At 43.2% G+C, this 22,094-nt stretch overlaps 1 protein-coding gene across 2 annotated transcripts in view; it reads left to right on the forward strand.

Annotated features, from left to right (window-relative positions):
• Positions 1–22,094, forward strand: part of LOC137567955 (caspase-3-like) — an 81,574-nt gene that overhangs the window by 47,246 nt on the left and 12,234 nt on the right. Inside the window, exons 2-4 of one of the 2 annotated variants that reach the window (XM_068278718.1) lie at positions 15,320–15,415; positions 17,599–17,729; positions 19,633–19,761. In XM_068278718.1, coding sequence (XP_068134819.1) covers positions 15,342–15,415; positions 17,599–17,729; positions 19,633–19,761 — 334 coding nt within the window. In that variant the 5' untranslated portion in view covers positions 15,320–15,341. Of the gene's footprint in view, positions 1–15,319; positions 15,416–15,812; positions 16,048–17,598; positions 17,730–19,632; positions 19,762–22,094 lie in introns of those variants that run through there. The other variant, XM_068278719.1, reaches the window with a different exon arrangement.

Below are 22,094 nucleotides of genomic sequence, written 5' to 3' on the forward strand. Positions count from 1 at the left end.
TGGCCGTTGGCATAATGTGGGGGCGTGTAGGATGTCACACTTTCGGTCCAAAAATGATTGTATCGTCAATTAGGCATGCTCTAGGTGGCACAGATTATCATAATAATTCATTATAATAATCAAATCAGATCGGCCAAGTTACCTGATGTTTGGCCAGTGTCAGTTGTGGATTCCTAAATCCAGCATACCAAATCTAAAGCGGTGTACATAAGCTCTATAACTTTTGCAGAGATTGGAACTCGATAACTTGGGCAACAGTTTGGGGCAAATGGTTGTACAGTCGCTAGCCTAGAGGGATGGGAGAGCAGCTCCTGGCAGGTTGGATGAGGACGACGACAATGGATTTTTGCTTCGCTGATAAAGGATCCAGTGATGTTGGGAGGGATCCACACTAGATTCTCACACGAGTCTCATTAATAGCCTCCTCAGCTAACCCACACTTAAAGTGGACCCGAACTCTTCCACAGAACACAATTAAAAGGTTTCAATCTAAATATAGTTTATAAGGCAATTCACTGCTCTGTGTTTGTGTAGCAAAATTGAAATGTCTAATTAGCTCTCATCAGCAGAGCAGGAATGTGGAGTTGTGTAACCCCAATGACGCTCCTGGGCAGCAACCGGGAAGCTGAACTGCCCGACAAATGCGCAGTTCAGCCTTCCATCTGAAAAGAAGCCTAAATAGACTGCAGGAGAGCTCTGCCAAGGCAGCTCTCACCATAAACACTGACGCTTAACTCTTTCAGTGCTCCCTGCAAAGTGAAACCAAGTTAAAACTCTGGGGGAGGGGGGGGGGCGGCTGTGGGTGTTAGGATTTTCATAGTAATGAAGAATTTTTTTATTCCATAAAGGTTATCATCCTATGGCTAATATGTTTTAGAGCAAAGAGGAAGCTCTTAGTTTAGTTGCACTTTAACTGCACCAAATATCACATCACTGATCTGGTACTGGCCATCACATCTCTGATCTGGAAAACAAGAAGCTTGGGATACTATAAAGTTACAATAATTGTTTCAGATCAGCAACTCCTTTGGTAATAAAATACAAATTAAGGTGACATTTACCTCAGTGGTTCATTGAAACTGTTTTTAATACAGGATACTTGTAGTAAAGAAAATATCCAGCATACTCTGACAAGTGCTTCCCTGTCAAGAAGCTAAAAACAACCTTTCCTATTCTTTCAGCACTACAATTATGGAAACATTTGAGACATTTTTTGCCAATATGATTATTCCCATTTGTTTCAGGTGGCAGTTTCTGAACAAGAGCTTTTGGCTAAGCAGTGTGTTCTGCTCTATGGAGCAGGAGTGAGTGGTGCCCTGATGCAAACATGACCAAGAAAGTTCCAGCAAGGATAAAAGCAGATGGGCAAGAGAGATCCAGCATGCCAGATTGCAGGAGAGGAAACAATTCTGACAATCTGCGGAGACTATCAGTGAAGTGTGCATGTAGCTGGTCCTTTATAATCACGCATAGTTGTCAGTGCTCTGTATGTCTGCATTAGTCACATTTCTATTTCAATGCTTGTGTACATGGTAACCAATATGGAATGCCATGTGCTTAAACCTGTGTCAGTTCTGTATTTAACTGGCATGTTATCTCCTATGATACACCTCAAGCACAGAGGAACAGCATTTTTCAGCGTGCAACACCTTACAATATGATTGCACTAACTTTGCTCAGAATTGCCAAGCAGTTGCTCACCATGAAGGTCAATGGGTTGAATACAATTTGAAAAGATTGTTTAGGTAGAATCTCAAAGGACAGCTAGAGATTATACTGCCAGAAGGTGTGTTATGCTGGGTACACACCATACGTTTTTTCGTCAGATAGATGGTTGGATAAATTCCAAAATGTCAGCTCTCTTGGGAGTACAATCCTTTTATTGAATGAACATTTTATCGAGTAAGGATATTTCATTTTGCAATCAAGTTGGAGCAGTACACAATCAGCTTTATAATGCACTGGGCAGCACAAGGCTAGCAGCAACTTAATCAGTATTACATCAGGTACTTAAAAGGAGTTATCAGGCAAACAAAAAAAAGTTATGAGTTTCACTTAACAGGCTTCTACCAGCCCCATACAGCCTTCCTGTGCCCTCGTAGTCACTTACTGCTGCTCTGGTCCCCCTCTGTCAGTAAGTTTAGTTTTTGCCGACCTTGGGGTCAGCGGGCCACATTGCGTACATTTTTACGCATTCCCACGGGTGCAGGAACATTAACACATACATTCTTATGCGTTAGTGGCTTAACGTGTAAATTTTTGCGCGTTGAACCACTAACGCGTAAAAATGTACGTGTTAATGTTCCTGCACCAGAGCAGCAGCAAGCGACTACGAGGGCACAGGATGGCTGCATGGGGCTGGTAGAAGCCCCAGGTTAGTGAAACCTTTTTTTTTTTGCCTGATGACTCCTTTAAGGCCTGTACATACACCTGACCAAAGTGGGCGATAAGGACTACCTGAGCCGATACAGCAGCCGCCAACCCCAACCAATCACATTGTCTGCAGTGCTCCCCTGGCCACTGCATGACATCCTGCATATGCTACTCTGTCCGCTTCAACAAACAACAGAACATGTCATCAGCTACACAGCAGACACTCGTCTGTACAGGCCAGTCAGCGATATCGCCCTAAGGTATTGGGCCCGGATCCCTGACTGGCGACAAAGATCAAGGTGCGTGTGCACACCTTTACTGGAACCTTAACTCAGATTCTTATGGGTATCTGATCTAATATTGTGTGGTGCAAGTTGAATACATTTGTAAACAAAAGATCTGTTCTGGCATCCACAGACTACATCTCCCAGCATACATTGCAGCAGGCAGGCATGCACGCGCATGAATTCAATATGAAGTACATAATGCTGTACAGTTGCAGTTGGTCAGAGCTCTGCTGGCTGCCCATACACCCCAGGCAGATTCAGAGTCAGTGCGTCCATGCCGTATTTCCACATTCAGGCCCCACGTGACTACCGGCATATAGCACGCGAGGCGCCTGTGTGACGTCACAGAAGTAAAGCGTGGACACTTGGTGACGAAGTAACAGGCCAACTATAAATGCACATGTAACATCTGGTGGTGTCACAAGGACGATTCCTGAAAGTTACATGCTGAAATCGATTGGGAATCTGTGCGTGGGCAGCCAACTTCTCTCTCACTGATCAGAGATAGATCTGTCTTTTGATTGAATTTGCCCAGCCTCACTAGATGTACAAAGCTAACAGATCCACTGTCCATTCAATCAAAATTTTCTAACATCAGGAAAGTTCTTCAGTAAATTCAGTCCTTGAAAATCAATCAAAAAAGCTTTCAATTAGTTTCACAGTAAGCAATACTGGTACCCTGAATACCAGATAATGTGGGCTGTAAAGAAAAGCTGTAAAATCGCAGTACTAAGTGCCAAAAGGTTATGAAGAAACATCACCTCAACAGCTTGAATGATCAGACATTAATTCATGATCAGTCACGTATGCGATGACAAATGAAATTACTAAAATATTCTATCACAATCAATTTCCTGGTAAGAAAATTTACCTGTACTTTAGTAATATGGTATCACCTATAGTGAGCGTTCCTGTGTCTGAAACTAAAGAAATCCCTTAGGTTAGATTCATGTTAGGATGTCGCATGCACTATACGAAAAACATAGAAAAGTCACATTGTGCGTTATACATGAGATGTACACAATTAATAGGAAGTATTTCTTTCAACCGTGAACCATTCCATTGACTAAAAATTGGTTTTCAGTTGAACTGCGATTTCGCGCTCGGAAAAAAAAAAAAAAAAATCATGCGATTTTGACAAGCGTGTTGCCAGCCTTAAAAACTTCTCAGAAGCAGGGCTGTGGAGTCGGAGTCGAGGAGTCATTGATTTCATAAACTGAGGAGTCGGATGATTTTTGTACAAAATCCACAGCGCTGTTAAGTATTAGAGTAAGGAGTCGGAGTCATTTTGGGTACCCGGAGTCGGGGTTTCATAAACTGAGTCGGAGTTGGAGTCGGAAGATTTTTGTACCGACTCCACAGCCCTGCTCAGAAGAACAACTGTTCATGATTGCCTCAGGCAAAACTTTGGAAAGTGTACAGGTATTTCCAAACGCCCTCGAGGAGGTAGTTAGCAATCTTTTCGGTTGAATCACTGACCACCATTTTTCTTGAAGAAGAACTGTAGTGAGAGCTATATGGAGGTGCCATATTTATTTCCTTTTAAGCAATACCAGTTGCCTGGCAGCCCTGCTGGTCTGTTTGGCTGAAGAAGTGTCTGAATCACACCAGAAACAAGCATGCAGCTAATCTTGTCATATCTGTCAAATTTGTCAGAAACACCTGATCTGCTGTATGCTTGTTCAGGGCCTATGGCTGAAAGTATTAGAGGCAGAGGATTAGCAGGGCTGCCAGGCAACTGGTATTGCTTAAATGGAAATAAATATGGCAGCCTCCATATACCTCTTACTACAGTTCTTTAAGGCAACTTCTGTTAAAGGTCCCGCAGATAACTGAAGAGTGTGAGTGCGTGAGTGTGTGTGTATCATGCTAAACTGTCATTCAAAGCAATCGCAAATGAAATTCAAAGTGACGAATTTAAAGCCTCATGGTACCATTTTCCATTGGATCAGCTGGTGATCTGCTAAGAAATTGCATGGTGTGACAGTATATAAAGCCTGAGTACCTCCTGAAACCATCAGAAGTACCCCCTGGGGTACGTGTACCATAAGTTGAGAACCTAGGCTCTAGAGCAGGCATGGGCAAACTCGGACTTCCAGCTGTTACGGAACTACAAGTCCCACAATGCATTTGCCTTTATGAGTCTTGACTGTGGCTGTCAGACTTCTGCAATGCATTGTGGGACTTGTAGTTCCTTAACAGCTGGAGGGCCAAGTTTGCCCATGCCTGCTCTAGAGCATTTACAAAGTCTTTTGGCATCAGTGCTTGCTGTAGAAGGCAGGGCTGTGGAGTCGGTCCAAAAATCCACCGACTCCGACTCCTCAGTTTAGGATTCCACCGACTCCTCGACTCCGACTCCTCTAATTTGCATATTACAATTTTGATGATTAAAAGTATGTAACATGAAATTCGTCTCTTAACTGCCAACGCTTAGGAATTTTACAAGACAACTGAAGTGAGAAGGATATGTAGACTACTATATTTATTCCCTTTAGACTAAAACTAGTCCTTGGTAAGAGTACTTGTAAAAGGTACAAACCGGAACAAAGAACATCTATCAGGCCCTAGGCAATGTAACTGTGGGTACATGTAAGAATGATGTGCAGGTACTCTGCAGGGGAATGAGGAGATTCTTCCTCTATTACACATTCTTCATGCACAATCTGAACAAGGTTTATGGGTGACAGACAACACCTCTGTGTTCAATGTGCACAGCATTCTCAATGGATTCCCTGCAACTCTGTGGGGAGTGCATATGTAGAGTATAGTACTACTGTGTAACAAAGTAAACCTGAGACAGATGAAATTAAAGTTTTATACATACCTGGGGCTTCCTCCAGCCGCCTTCAGGATAATCAGTCCCTCGTTGTCCTCCTCCACCACCTGGATCTTCTGCTATGAGTCCAGGTACTTGAGCCAGTCGGGCGTAGTGCGCATGCACACACTCTGCCGCCAGGAGCGTACTACACCTGTGCAGCACTATTGCGCAGGTGCAGAATGTTCCTGGCTGTGGGAGCGGCATGCGGCCGGACAGCGCTGACTGGCTGAATTACCAGGACTCAGCAGAAGATCCGGGTAGTGGAGGACAGCAAGGGACTGATTAGCCTGAAGGGGGCTGGAGGAAGCCCCATGTATGTATAAAACTTTACTTTTCATCCGTCTCAGGTACCCTTTAATTTGTAGTCGCCAAACCAAATTTTAACAACATATCAAATTATTTGATTTCATTAGCAAAGGGAGTGCATACATTTGCATAAATCAGCATCAGTGCAGAATTATTTCCAACTCATTGACCATCTCTATTAGTGACATGGCTACACATCAGGCTTTATTCTTACAGCATAGATGTTATTTAGTATATATAAGAGATTCCTGTGTACACATCATATATACAGTCACAATCAGATATGTATATCTGACCTTAAAAATACGGGGACTGCTTTATTGAAGCAGCACAAGTAACTCATTTTGATTGGTTTATTTCATTTTTGTGGACTAAGCACAGCTATTACTGTATATATACTGTATATATACATTATTTTTAATGACTATTATCTGAGAAATAGAACATTTGATCATATTTTCTATTTTAATTACAGTTACAAATTCATTAGGAGTCGGAGTCAGTGCATTTTTTCCCGACTCCGACTCCAGACACCCAAAATTGCCCGACTCCACGACTCCGACTCCACGACTCCGACTCCACAGCCCTGGTAGAAGGTGCTCACAGTCTGTTGCTACAGTTATGCAGGTGCACACATTCTGGGGCCAGCATGACTGCATATACTTGTTCAGGCTAAAGGCTCGTACACACGGCGTACCAGAAGCAACGACTGGCCTGCTGGGCGGTGTTTAGCCGACAGTATGTGCGTGTGTACGCGCTGTCGACGGACTGATGAGGTTGTTTCTGAACGATCTGCTCAGCGGATTGTTCAGAAACAGCCTTATCAGTCCGCCGATAGCATACTGTCGGCTAAACACTGCCCAGTGGGAGGGTCCGGCGGTACGTCGTGTGTACGAGGCTTAAAAATATTAGAGGCAAAGGATCAGCAGTATAGCCAGGCATTTAGAATTGCTTAAAAGGAAATAAATATGGCAGCCCCATATCCCTCTCACTACAGTTGTCCTTTAAATCTGGGATTTTTGAGCTGCCTTCATGGAACCACTAGTGGGCACAGACATGTCAGCAGGTCCCAGCCATGAGCTGTGCCATGTATCTTAGTCCATATTGTTTACTTTTTAAGTGAGAAAGAACTCAACTTTTGAGGAGAAAGTTGTAAAATGTGTAGTATTGTCTATGTAAAAATTTTACATGTATGTAAAACTTTTTAATGCATTAATAGGGAATCAATGTCACCGTGACACAGTTGTATGTAGGGTGATATCACCTTTGATTTGGTTTAATTTTGTCTAAGGACCTTAAAGAACAACTGTAACGAGAGAGAACATAGAGAGCCCAATATAGTGCAGTATGTACTGAACTGATGTGGGTAATGAGAGGCAAGTATGTAAAGTTATACTCACAAACATGGGTTACCACTAAGGCAACCACTGTAGATGCAGGTGAGGAGATTAGACCTCAGGATGAAGAAGTCTCACCATGGGTGGACTCGAACAATGTTAAAATGAACAGGCGCCAAAAGGAGAAAAGTAGCTAAAACTTTTATAAAACCAGGGGGAGGCAGTGGTGGACTTACCTCCTCCAAGCAGACACAAAAACAGGTTGATACTATATCCACAAACAAATTTGACCCTTTGACTCCAAAGGGTCAAAGGAACGCGTTTCGCAGGTGTGGCCCCTGCGTTCCAAAGGGTCAAAGGAACGCGTTTCGCATGTGTGGCCCCCGCTTCATCAGGCAATAGGGAATGGAGCCTACAGCAACAAGTGGTAGAGGCCAGAGGCGCTAGGCTGAGTCATAGAAACTTGTTGCTGTATACTCCATTCCCCGTTACCTGATTAAGCGGGGCCACACCTGCAAAGCGTATTGCTTTGACCCTTTGGAGTGTATATATAATTAAATTTGCTTCTTGTTAGAATATCAACGTGTTTTTTGTGTCTGCTTGGAGGAGGTAAGTCCACCACTGCCTCCCCCGTTTTCTAAAAAGTTTTAGCTACTTTTATCATTTTGGTGCCTCTGTTCATTTCCAAACTGTAACAAGAGGGATATGGAGGCTGCCTATATTTATTTCCTTTTAAACAATACCAGTTGCTTGGCGGTCCTACTAATCCTCTGCCTCTAATACTTTTAGCAATAGACCCTGAACAAGCATAGTTTTTCTGACATTATTGTCAGATCTGACAAGATTATCTGCATGCTTGTTTATGGTGTTATTCAGGCACTTCTGCAGCCAAATAGATAAGTAGGGCTGCCAGGCAAAGGCAGCCCCTATCCCTCTCACTACAGTTGTCCTTTAATACTGGGAGAACCACTGATCTCAGGCCCGGTTCACACCTGCGTTGAAGTGGCAAACAGATCCGTGAAAACGGATCTGATCATCGGTCGATTGGATCCGTTTTCACTCTGATGTTCAGCTGTTTCCGTTTCGTTTATCCACCAATCGATCAGTCCCGTCGATCTGTCCGCGCTGAAGATTTTGCTCTATTGCCGGTGGGTCGGGAGCGCGTCGATAGCGGCGTTCGAATGAACGACACTAGTGACAATACATTACCTGATCCGACCGGCACGAGTCCCCGCGGTCCCTTCTCCGCGCTGGGCTGCGGCTGGCTTCACTTACTTCCTGTCGGAGGAAGTTTAAACAGTAGAGCGCCCTCTACTATTTAAACTTCCGCCGACAGGAAGTAAAGTGAAGCTGGAGCCCAGAGCGGAGAAGAGACCGCCAGGACAGCAGAGACTCATGCCGGCCGGATCAGGTAATGTATGCTGGGGGAGGCGGCAGCTCCACAGATTGTGAATCGATTTTCATAGTGAAATTGATTCAAAATCTGTTTGCAGTGTAGGCAGCCAATAGATCCCTCTTTGATAAGATTCAATCACAGAGGGATCTATCTGCTGGTCGATCTGGTGGCAATCGACCAGTGTATGGCTGCCTTTAGGAGTATTATAAGTGATGCAGAAAATCTGGACTAAACTTTTAAAAATGTCCGCCTGCCATTTGGATTTGTCACCCTCATATGGATCATGTCATATCACAGTGATAGTTTCAGGTCTGGCACTAATGTTTTCCCAGATCTGTGTAGCTTTGCAGGGCTCATGTATGTCTGTGTAGAAGCTCCTTAGTTACAGCTCATGCCAGACCAGTCTCATACTGTAGCGACTGGTCAGAAGATTAGACACTGGCCTCTTCCTGCACAACAGCTTGTTTGTGTGGTAAGCTGCAATCTTCTCAGACCCATTCAGACTTTCCTGGCTTTCTTCCTGTCTGTACCCGTTGAGATGATGCATACCAGTCACCACAAATGGCCACGTCCACAGAGCCTGAGGTCTGACTTTATTTCTCTGCAGCTTCTGTTTGGGTGATCAGAATTTTTATTCAGGAATTTCAGCAGCCAAAAGCTCTAGTCACACAAATAAAGTAACGCTTGAGCGCTCTGTTTAATCAGCTGTTAGATGATGTTTTCAGATCTAGGAGATGAACTTTAGGCCCCATTTCTACTTTGTGCCTGTGTGGTGTAACTTTTTTAGCTGCCTCGTCAGATTTAGCTACCTTTTGCAAAAACTGATGGCATAATTAGCAAGCCAAGCAGAATGGCACTGCTGGAATGGCAGACTAACGCAGGGTGGATGCAGGCTAGATGAAGAGGTGGAGCAGCAGGGAATCAAAATTACCTGGACACAGCTGTAGAGATTATGGTGGCAGAACAACAGGACACAACTGGGTTGTCTCTCGGTGATCACAAGGCAGCCTACTGCAGTGATAATGGCTGTAGATCAGCAGGATACTACAGGAGGAAGTTAGAAGCAGAAAAGAGTTTGAGCCGCGCACAACAGTGCAACCTGCCGCCTAAGGTGTATTTCTGATGGAGGGGGTGCGAAAAATGCAACCGGCACTACGTTCACACACACACACACACACACACACACAACCAATTTTTGTGCAGGTACAGTAGATGTACGCAAGCATCTGCACAGAAGGTGACCACAGGCCGGCAGCTGGGAACGGAGCTGCGGCGCTGGACGTATCGCAGCAAGGGGCTGGAGGAAGCCCCCGGTAAGTAGATTGGGGGAAGTTTAATGGAATGAGAGTGGAAACTAAAAAACTCTTGTACCTCTTGCTAGGTACAAGAGGAGTTAGTGTAACTTTTCTCCCCCCCCCCCCCCCCTCCCCTTTTTTTTTTTTTTTATAAATTACCTGTGTCCCTGTGCAGCACCTGTATACTGGAAGGTGGCGAGTGACAGGAAGCTCTCTTCTGCTTATACCGGTAGCTCACTCCTTAGAAGAGCAGCTTTAGATACCTGAGCGTTGGTACTCTGAGATTTGTACAATGTTTCCGGATAGTGGTCCTTCCATTATTGTAGCATTGGTGTAAAGGTCTCTGTGCAGTGCTGCATGCTCTATCCATTAGTACATATGTGGTCTGTGGGGATTTAGAATGCCATCACTCTGGACTTCTTTAAAACCTCAATGGTGTTGTGATTTCCTCTTTTTGTTTTAGTAGATCTTGTGATGCAATATGGTCTTGTGTTTTTTTGGTTTTTTTTTGCTTTTGCAAGCTAAGGATGCTGTGGCCCCACTCCCACAATGGTTGTTTTATGCTTGCTGTCGTCATTATGCATGCGTGTAGCACACAGCATACTGTACATAGTATATTATTATTATTGCTTTATAAAGCACCAACATATGTCGTGGCACTGTACAAAGTAAGAAAACAAACATGGAATACATAATGATACAGACAATGGTATACATCAAATATGGATACTGGTACAAATACAGAATTGGTATGGTAATTACAATAATTGTAACATGAATGATAAAATGTATAACTGAGTGCTAGTGATGGCCCGAACGGTTCCAGGCGAACTTTGGGTTCGGTTCGCCACCATAGTGCACCATTAGGGGATGGATGTGTCTTTTGGAGAGCGGAAGTAAGTCTGCTCCAAGAAGTTTCAGCATGCTACATGCTACACGCTACGTTGGTGGTATAGTGGTGAGCATAGCTGCCTTCCAAGCAGCTGACCTGGGTTTGATTCCTGGCCAATGTATGTGAGCTGGCTTTTGACATCCTACAAATCCCTAAGCAAGCTCATTTTTCTCTTGGGTATATCACAATGGTACATGCTAGGCTACAGCTAAGACTACTCATGGTCCTTTCTTGTAGTTGAAGAGATGAGTGAACTGTGACACCACACTTAAAAGGAAAAAAAAAAAAAAAACAGCAAACAGAGGAGCTTCCCCATATTGGAGCATTGGATTTGGTAAAGTCTTACGCCAATGTGTTGTAAGACACAAGTAAGCTTTAGGTTAGCTGGAATGGTTGCATGGCCACCTAGCTTTTCATCCTTCCCACCCTTGCCCTGGAATCTTCCAGACTTCAAATTGCTGTCCTTTGCTGTCTGTGTTACACCAGCATCATCCAGGGGGGCACATGATCTTTCTGAAGTTTGAATTGAAGCCTGTAAGCAGTATCACCATGTGTCCCACTGCTTTCATCTAGCAAATTAGGCAAATAAGCAAGCTCATTTTTCTCTTGGGTATATCACAATGGTACATGCTAGGCTGGCTTCAGCATGTAGTGTTGGTGGTATAGTGGTGAGCATAGCTGCCTTCAAAGCAGTTGACCCGGGTTTGATTCCTGGCCAATGTATGTGAGCTGGCTTTTGACGTCCTACAAATCCCTAAGCAAGCTCATTTTTCTCTTGGGTATATCACAATGGTACATGCTAGGCTGGCTTCAGCATGTAGTGTTGGTGGTATAGTGATGAGCATGGCTGCCTTCCAAGCAGTTGACCTGGGTTCGATTCCCGGCCAATGTATGTGAGCTGGCTTTTGACATCCTACAAATCCCTAAGCAAGCTCATTTTTCTCTTGGGTATATCACAATGGTACATGTTAGGCTGGCTGCAGCATGTAGTGTTGGTGGTATAGTGGTGAGCATAGCTGCCTTCAAAGCAGTTGACCTGGGTTCGATTCACGGCCAATGTATGTGAGCTGGCTTTTGACATCCTACACATCCCTGGAAGACAAGACAAGAGAGGAGGAGGAAGGGAGGAAGAATAACACTCCCTGATTGATGTATACACATGCAAGATGTTATAAAGTAGTTTAGGCCTGCAATTTAGCATTGAATGTGATTTCTGCCCTTAAAACGCTGCTTTGCGTCAAAACCAAAAAAAATTCTGGGACTTTTGACGTCTTTCCCACTCAACCATGTCTCCCTCCAGGTGTTAGACCCCTTGAAACATCTTTTCCATCACTTTTCTGGCCAGCATAATTTTTTTCAAATTTTCCAAGTTCGCCTCCCCATTGAAGTCTATTGCGGTTCGCGAAAGTTCGCGCTAACCGAACTTTCGCGGTAGGTTCGCGAACCTAAAATCGCAGGTTCGGGCCATCTCTACTGAGTGCAAGCTACGAAATGAATAACAAATTCCAAGACAAAAAAAGGTGAGAGAGCCTACAAGCTTACAATTTAAACAATCTATATAGGATGGATTGATGTGTATTTGGGTGTGTTATGTTTTTTCACTATGATCATTGTTAGAAATGATCTGTACTCTACTCAGATCCACTGACTGTGGCACAGGTCACTGCATATTCCTGTACAAGTACCTTACATGTCAGAGCTTGTCTACACATTTATTTATTATTTATTTATTGTATTTATAAAGCGCCAACATATTACGCAGCGCTGACACATGCTTTCATGTTTAACTTTTGAAATGAGCAAAACTACCAGATGGCGGAGTTATCTCCAATGCAGGTAACCTGAATGTATACAGGGCTTTTATATGACACTAGTGGAGTATGTGACTGGCAGCCCGGACACAGGAGTGGTACATAATGACTTATTCTATTCTCTGCACCTCACGTGACCATCATGTTTGACCTCACTCACGTTTGTTGAGTTTTTTTCCCCGTTATCTTAGAAGTCTTCTTTTATCCTTGTATTGCGCACCTCTGATAGACTTTGCCGTCCAATGCCTTGATATATAGAATTGCACCTTCCAAAGAGTACTTTGACTATGCAATTCTATGCCCGTTTTCACACTAGAGTAAATAGTTTTTTTTTTAAAGCGCAAAAGCTCTACATGTAGCCATTTTACAGCAATTTTGTTACGTATAGAAACACTGTAAATAACAAAACAAAACAAAATTGCTTGGAGATTAGATACAATTGCATTCAGCAGTTTTCAGTGTGAAGCAGCTCTAAGCTAGGGTGCTATGACTCTGTATTAAAGAATGAGACCAAGTTGGGTCAGTAACTAGAGAACATAGCCTAGATCTTATTTAATGCTTGCCTGAAAAAGTAAGCTTTAAAGGGACTCCGAGCAGTGCAGAAACTATGGAAAGATGCACATCATTTTAAAGCTCTCTTTCTCCTCTTTCCAATGATATATAAACCGTGGCCCTACGCCTTTTAGTTTTCGCTATTTTCGCGATTGAAATTGCCGCGGACGCGATTTCGATCGCGAAAATAGAGAAAACTAAAAGGTGTAGGGCAACGATTTAGGTGTCGTCAGAAAGAGGAGAAAGAGAGCTTTAAAGATATCCATCTTTCCATAGTTATATTGTATTACACAGGGCGACTTTTTGTCAAAGTCAGCGGCTGCATTCAGCAGAATGGAGCTGCTGACACTGGGGAAAGTGTCGCCCTGTGTAATACAATAGAACTATGGCTTGATGGATATCATTTTAAAGCTCTCTTTCTCCTCTTTCTGACGACACCTAAATCGTTGCCCTACGCCTTTTAGTTTTCTCTATTTTCGCGATCGAAATCGCGGCCGCGGCAATTTCAATCGCGAAAATAGCAAAAACTAAAAGACGTAGGGTGGTGGTTTATATATTATTGGAAAGAGGAGAAAGAGAGCTTTAAAATGATATGCATCTTTCCATAGTTTTTGCACTGCTCGGAGTCCCTTTAAGATTATGTTTAAAGATCTTGAGGGATGGGAATTGCCAAAGATGAGAGTTCCAGAGGAGAGGAGAAGCTCCCAAGAAATCCTGAATCTGGGTGTGGTAGGGTGTGATTAGAGTGGACAATAGACAAAGTTCTTTTCCTGAGTTGATGATATATTTTAGTTGGTATGTCAGGATTAGACCAGTAGTGCATGTAAAGCCCAATCTACATGATACAATTCTTTGTGCGATTCAATTATGATTCTATTTACGATACGATTAAATCCAACATGTCCGATTGAGATTCGATTTGATACAATTCGATTTGCCATTGCAAAACAATGGCAAATCGAATTGAATCGAATCCCGATCGGGCATGTCGGATTTAATCGGATCGTAAATAGAATCGTAATTGAATCGCACAAAGAATCGTATCGTGTAGATTGGGCTTAAGTACTGCATTATCTGAGAGATAGAAATCCAGTGGAGAGAATGAAAGAAGAAACTTAATTTTTTATAACAAAAGTATAATTTCCTGTTAAAAAAAAAAAACCCTTGTTGTCATACTTTTCTGCGTGGGAGGGGGAGCTGGGTGCTGCATTGACTAGTGCACAGAGATCCAAAATATGTATATATGCCCATACAACCTCTATTGCGACACGTATTCAAGAGATTAATTATAAAGTATTAGCCAGATGGTATTATACCACCCTTAGATTGGCTCAAATATTCCCAGATAGGGAAGCGAAGTGCTGGAAGTGTACGACAGACATTGGTTCTCTAGTGCACATTCTGTGGAGCTGCTCACCTCTTGTTCCTTTTTGGCACAAAGTAGAAGACTTGATCAAAGAGATGACCAACAGCGTACTGACTCTTGACCCTCAAACATATTTACTCAATTTGAATGATTGGCGCATTCAATCTTATAAGGGTTCTGTGGTTCGGCATATTCTAAATGCGGCAAAAACTATTATTGTACGAAATTGGGGTAGAAGACACATTTCAACTCTCCAGGAGATAGTAAAAGAATTAGACCTGATTTATGACTTAGAAAATACTGTTTACTCTCTACAAGGCAGGGAAGAGAAATTCTCAAAAACCTGGAGGATCTGGTTGGTTTACAGACATTCTGATGAATTTTAACAAACCCTGGGGTAGTTCTTAAGGGAGAAATACAATATTCCCGTTGGCGTTGGTTCTAACTTACCTTCTACAACGTCAGAAGATGGATGGCGAATTTGTATTACTGGATCACTGGAACCCATTTAGTTCATAGTTATGTTGTTTTACTTTTGTTCGGAGACAGAAAGATTACTCCTCATCTATATTAAAAAATGTAGCTTTTGTCTGCATAGCAGTATTGGACAACCTGTACACTGGAGATTGGCTTATTCTATGGGATGGGGCTATTATGACTACTACTATTCTGACGTAGGACCTTTTAATAATGTTTCCACCCATATACTAGATATGTAATTATATGATGTGCCTATGCCTCTGTGATATTCGCTCTCATGATGATGTAATGCTTTTGTTTATTTGCATGTACTTACCTGTATGCTCAAATAAAAGTATTTGGGGGGGAAAAAAACCTTGTTACTATTGAAGTCTAGTTTCTAATCTGTGTGGAATTGTTTTGTCAGCCTTGAAGAGTGAAAAAGCAGAATGGCGGATTCTCAGAATGGTGCACACAATGGAGATGACAACACTGATGCAGGAACGTATTCATCTACCCACGTGTAAGTTATGCACAGTATCCACATCCTAACACTTCAGAACTTAGGTGTTATCTTCTTGTAAAGGTTCAGCCTCTCAAACAAGTGAATATTATGAAAGTGTGAGTCAAGTAGCACATTCTCCACAGAATATGAAAACCTTGGTAACCACTTTTATCTCTGGAAAGGTTGATGGTTTTATCATCATGTTATGGGAATATTAGTGAAATTGTCGTGTTTGTTGATGCCTTACTCTGACACCATGTAGATTTTACTGACCTGGCTCCATACCCATCCTGATTGGGCATACCCAACACTGTAAATCCTGCTGTTATTTGACAGTTGACATCTTCCAGCACTGATCAGGAGACTTGTTGATTGGTTCCTGATCATGTGATCAGTGCGATCACGATAGTGATGACTGAAGGATGTTAGGTTCTCACCTCTCACCTACAATAGCTGCTCTCCTCTGTCTAGCACTGCAGACAACCTTGTATAGCCACAAATACCATGTCCCCTTAAGGGAGTCAATGAAGCGGGAAGAGAAGAGAATGGGAGAGTAAAAGGCGGGAATATCTCTGCAACCCCACCTTTTTCTGTCTAAAAAAAAAATTGACTTTAGCCAAAACGAGGAGAGGAATGGGCAATGCACAAAGGTATGTGGATCCAGCATGAACACACCTCTCTGATTACCTTAGGTAGCTTTGCCTTGGGTCAGTTATGCTTTAGAAATCCAGTGCTTTTGGTTAAAGCAACCTCTTAAAGGGAAGGTCCAAGCAAAATAAAAAAGAGTTTCACTTACCTGGGGCTTCTACCAGCCTCGTGCAGCCCTCCTGTGCCCTTGTAGTCCCTCACTGCTGCTCCAGGCCCCGCTGGCAGCTTGACGACCTCGGAGGTCGGCGGGACGCATTGCGTACATTTTTACGCATTCCCACTAGTGCAGGAACATTAACACATACATTTTTACGTATTACTTGTTCAATGCGTAAAAATATACATTTTTACGCATTGAACCAGTAATGCGTAAAAATGTATGTGTTAATGTTCCTGCACTAGTGGGAATGCGTAAAAATGTACGCAATGCATCCCGCCGACCTCCGAGGTCGTCAAGCTGCCAGCGGGGCCTGGAGCAGCAGTGAGGGACTACAAGGGCACAGGAGGGCTGCACGGGGCTGGTAGAAGCCCCAGGTAAGTTAAACTCATTTTTTTTATTTTGCTTGGACCTTCCCTTTAAGCAAGGTTCACACTGGCAATTAAGTGGCAAACGGATCCGTGAAAATGGAGCTGATTACCGGTCGATTGGATCCATTTTCAGGCCTGGTGCACACCAAAAACCGCTATCAGATCCGCAAAATGCTAGCAGATTTTGAAACGCTTTTTCTTATTTTTCTATGGCGTTTTGCTAGCATTTTGCGGATTGCTGCAGCGGATTTCAGTATAGTACATTTCATATATTGTTACAGTAAAGCTGTTACTGAACAGCTTCTGTAACAAAAACGCCGGCAAAACCGCTCTGAACAGGCGTTTTTCAGAGCGGTTTGCGTTTTTCCTATACTTAACATTGAGGCAGAAACGCATCCGAAATCCAAAAAATGCCTCACCCCGGCATTTTTCGTTTCTGCAAAACGCCTCCCGCTCTGGTGTGCACCACCCCATTGAGATACATTGACCAAGCGGATCCGCAGCCGCAAGCGGCTGCAGAAACGCTGAAAAAGCCGCTCGGTGTGCACCAGCCCTCACTCCGTGTGCTGTTCAGCTGCTTCCATTCCGTTTCCCATAATTGTATAATAGTCCTTTTACAACCGCACCAATGGTTCTATTGGCGTGCCGTGATCAGCCCTGGAGTCACAGGAAAATCAGTATATCAGGTGAAAAGAACCGCACCGTCTAAAAGCAAATTTATTGAAGCTCTTTTAAAAAAGTTGACAAAAGCATATAACATCCAGTGTGTGCCGGGTCTAATGACGCACGGCGTTTCGGATATAGTATCCTTCCTGAAATCAATGCACACTACTGGGTACCGGTTATTTTTTTCTGCCAGTGTGAGCCAGGCCTTACTGTACATAAAAAAAATAAATATTACAGGAACACCTCTTTACCATACAACAAATGTACAATGTTTGTAGCACCTTGTTTCAGGCATCGGCTGACTGTATTAGCACTGCACTTTCTATTTTAGCAATTTGTTTGTGTTTTGTTTTTTTCAGTATAAACATAAAAGGTGGAATGCCTAAAGAGATGGAATCGAAGTTTACTCATCGCTTTTTATACAAAATGGATTATCCAGAGATGGGGTTATGTGTGATTATCAACAACAAGAACTTCCATCCAAACACAAGTAAGATGTGTACACAGGATTCTGGCAGTAGAGTAACTACTGAAGGAAAAGGCCCTGCAGTCACTTAGGGACCTGTGGCCAGAGAGGTCCACTCTGGTTTTTCCTGTGATTCTCCTAGTAGCCGCCTCTGCAGACTGCACAGGGAAGCACTAACGCCAGTTTCATATTTACCTGGCATGGCATGCAGTGGTCCCCTTTCCGTGTGAGCCTTGCTGTCCTTTTGACATCCACACAGCCTTGTCCAAATGACACTCTGGCACTGTTTTGATGCCATACCTGCATTGGACCAACTCTGGGACAAGACTTTGTGACCACAAAGAAAGGGAGAGCAAAGGCAGATGCGGGGAGAGGCATATATTAAACTGCTACTTGTACTTCTACACTAAAGGTGGCCATACATGGTACAATTTTTCAATTAGATAATTTAGTTCGATTATTCCGTTAGATCGAATATAAAGATTTTTCCAGCATGTCCGATCATTTTTTCCCGAAAAAACGGGATAATCGTTCGAATTTCTTAATCGAAAAAAAAAATATTTTCAACTTTCATTCAATTCAATCATTTAAATCGAATAAACAGGAAAATCGAACGTTTTTATTGTACCGTGTATGACCACCATAAGTCTGCAGGGGCTGGGGCAATGGCATACCTGGGGGAACTACATGGCTGTACTTGAGGGTGGTGTGACATTGTTGAAGGGACATAGCTTGGCTGCTGGGGAAGCGGAATAGTATTGCTGTGGGAGGGGCATGGCTTTGTAGGGGGGGGTGGCATTGGAGGGAGTGGCAATGGTGGAGGGAGGGACAAAGCTTTTCTGCAGGGGGAGGGAATGTAGAGTGGTATTATTGCTGGAAGGACATGGCTTTATGGGAGGGGGAAGCGGACATGGGGAGGGGGCCTATTAAGTTTTTGCTGGGGAAGAGGGTAGAATGATTTGTAGTTATGCCCTTGATTCTAAGTCTGCCTTTCATAAATGTGGCAAGCACATGCAGATTTATTGTGTGCCCATTTTTTATGTAGTAGCCTGAGAAAAGTGTTTTGTTTTTATTTTGTTTTGTGTTTTTTAGCTTTGGATTATGTGGTAGGAGGTTACACTCTCATTTGGCTTTATAATGCTGTCATGCGTCCCCATCTGAGAATCTCCATCACTTTCTGCCCTTAGAGCAGATGGACGGATCTCTCCAGACACAGCAGCAAATAAAACATTTTTGTAGCGTAGCCTTAAAATCCTACTTTTTTTTTTTTTTTTTTATTATACCTCATTTTCAGTCTCTGGGCTTACTCCTTTTCATATAAAAATCTCAACGTTCTGTGGGGGTCCTAGAGACAAACCATTACAGAAAATCTCTTCATTGGGGACACTGACTTCAATAAGAGAAAGCAAAAAGTTTCTACCCCTTTTCCACAATATTAAAAACTAAAGCAAAATCCTGGATTTGGCCTTTAATATTACTGAAATTGTTAAAGTAACCTGCAGTGGTTTTGACTTTTGATGATAATAAAATGATCCTGAAATGAGCTGAAGTAAGCCTGAGCAATACAAACAGAGCATATAATAGTAATAATAATAATACATAATCAGAGGTTATCTTCAGGGAAACCTGTCAGACAAAGATGTTTAATTCAAGCTAGCCAGTGTGATGACATTAAATTAGTATGGGGCTTTAGACTGTTCACAGTGGTGTGTTTTGCGGTGCAACTTTATGGGGGCATCTTAACACAGAAAGGCAGTAATTGTTGCATATGCAGCATTCACTGATTATGCAGCTTTTTATTACATGCTCTGCTTTTGTTACTTGAATATGCTGCAATCGTGCATTAAAGTGTGTAAAGATGACTGGTAGGGCAGTATTCCTTGCCACAGTTGTTGCAGACCTCTAAAATGTGTTTTCCTTTTGAAAGGAATGGGAGTGCGGAATGGAACTGATGTGGATGCTTCCAAATTGCAGCAAACCTTCAAATCTCTTGGCTATAGAGTGCAGATTTACAATGACCTGAAGTGCTCTGACATCCTTGTACTTCTGAAGAAAGGCAAGTATTGTCCCTGGCATACACAATGGCTGAATTTTACAGAGAGATTACATTTTTACGATGCGCATCATATTGCTGTTACAGTGGGTTGCAAAAGTATTCGGCCCCCCTTGAAGTTTTCCACATTTTGTCATATTACTGCCACATGAAAGACCAATACAAAGTGGTGTACACATGAGAAGTAGAACGAAAATCGTACATGATTCCAAACATTTTTTACAAATAAATAACGGCAAAGTGGTGTGTGCATAATTATTCGGCCCCCTTTGATCTGAGTGCAGTCAGTTGCCTATAGACGTTGCCTGATGAGTGCTAATGACTAAATAGAGTGCGCCTGTGTGTAATCTAATGTCAGTACAAATACAGCTGCTCTGTGAGGGCCTCAGAGGTTAAGAGAATCTTGGGAGCAACAACTCCGTGAAGTCCAAAGAACACACAAGACAGGTCAGGGATCAAGTTATTGAGAAATTTAAAGCAGGCTTAGGCTACAAAAAGATTTCGAAAGCCTTGAACATCCCACGGAGCACTGTTCAAGCGATCATTCAGAAATGGAAGGAGTATGGCACAACTGTAAACCTACCAAGACAAGGCCATCCACCTAAACTCACAGGCTGAACAAGGAGAGCGCTGATCAGAAATGCAGTCAAGAGGTCCATGGTGACTCTGGACGAGCTGCAGAGATCTACAGCTCAGGTGGGAGACTCTGTCCATAGGACAACTATTAGTCATGCACTGTACAAAGTTGGCCTTTATGGAAGAGTGGCAAGAAGAAAGGCATTGTTAACAGAAAGCATAAGAAGTCCCGTTTGCAGTTTGCCACAAGCCATGTGGGGGGCACAGCAACCATGTGGAAGAAGGTGCTCTGGTCAGATGAGACCAAAATGGAACTTTTTGGCCAAAATGCAAAACGCTATGTGTGGCAGAAAACTAACACTGCACATCACTCTGAACACACCATCCCCACTGTCAAATATGGTGGTGGCAGCATCATGCTCGGGGGGTACATCTCTTAAGCAGGGACAGGGAAGCTGGTCAGAGTTGATGGGAAGATGGATGGAGCCAAATACAGGGCAAACTTGGAAGAAAACCTCTGGGAGACTGCAAAAGAATTGAGACTGGGGCGGAGGTTCACCTTCCAGCAGGACAATGACCCTAAACATAAAGCCAGGGCAACAATGGAATGTTTTAAAGGACTTCCGAGGCCAAATGTTCCCCCAAAAAATAAAAAAAGTTAGATACCTGTATAACTTTGGTGGACACGGAGGACGCCGTCCGCGCCCTCTGTGCCGTTCTGCCGGGTCCCCGCCTCTCAATATCTCCCCGAATGGCTCCCGACCCCATGGCCAGGGTCGGGCTCTGCTGCCTGTATAAAGATGGGCGCTGGCCGTGGCTGCGCACTCCGCATGGCCGCTACTGCGGCTGCGCAGCACTAGGGCCAACCCCCTGATCCACGCAACAGGCTGTTTCCTGTAGCTTGGATCGGGGGGTTGGCCCTAGAGCTGGCCCATGCGGAGTGCGTGGCCAGCACCGGCGGCCATCTTTATACAGGCAGCAGAGCCCGACCCTGGCCGTGGGGTCGGGAGTGTCCACCAAAGTTATACAGGTATCTAACTTTTTTTATTTTTTGGGGGAACATTTGGCCTCGGAAGTCCTTTAAAACAAAACATATCTATGTGTTAGAATGGCCCAGTCAAAGTCCAGATCTAAATCCAATCGAGAATATGTGGCAAGATCTGAAAACTGCTGTTCACAAACGCTGTCCATCTAATCTGACTGAGCTGGAGCTGTTTTGCAAAGAAGAATGGGCAAGGATGTCAGTCTCTAGATGTGCAAAGCTGGTAGAGACATACCCTAAAAGACTGGCAGCTGTAATTGCAGCAAAAGGTGGTTCTACAAAGTATTGACTCAGGGGGCCGAATAATAACGCACACCTCACTTTGCAGTTATTTATTTGTAAAAAATGTTTGGAATGATGAATGATTTTTGATCCACTTCTCACATGTACACCACTTTGTATTGGTCTTTCATGTGGAATTCCAATAAAATTGATGCATGTTTGTGGCAGTACTGTGACAAAATGTGGAAAACTTCAAGGGGGCCGAATACTTTTGCAACCTACTGTATATCTAGTATTAGTCTTGGGTAACAAGGTCATGGTAATGTGTTACTGCCCATCTTAAAGTGACTATTTACTGTGACATACATTTATTATAGTTTAATTTAATTTTTTAATCCATCCAGGCCAATTTCTGCAGCAAATTTGTAGGCATGACTGCATAAGTTTGGTTTGGGTAAGCAATGTAATTGTTCGATTCTCTCTGTAAAGTACTGTG

This window comes from Hyperolius riggenbachi, chromosome 1 (assembly GCF_040937935.1).
Source record: "Hyperolius riggenbachi isolate aHypRig1 chromosome 1, aHypRig1.pri, whole genome shotgun sequence".
Classification (NCBI taxonomy): Eukaryota; Metazoa; Chordata; class Amphibia; order Anura; family Hyperoliidae; genus Hyperolius; species Hyperolius riggenbachi.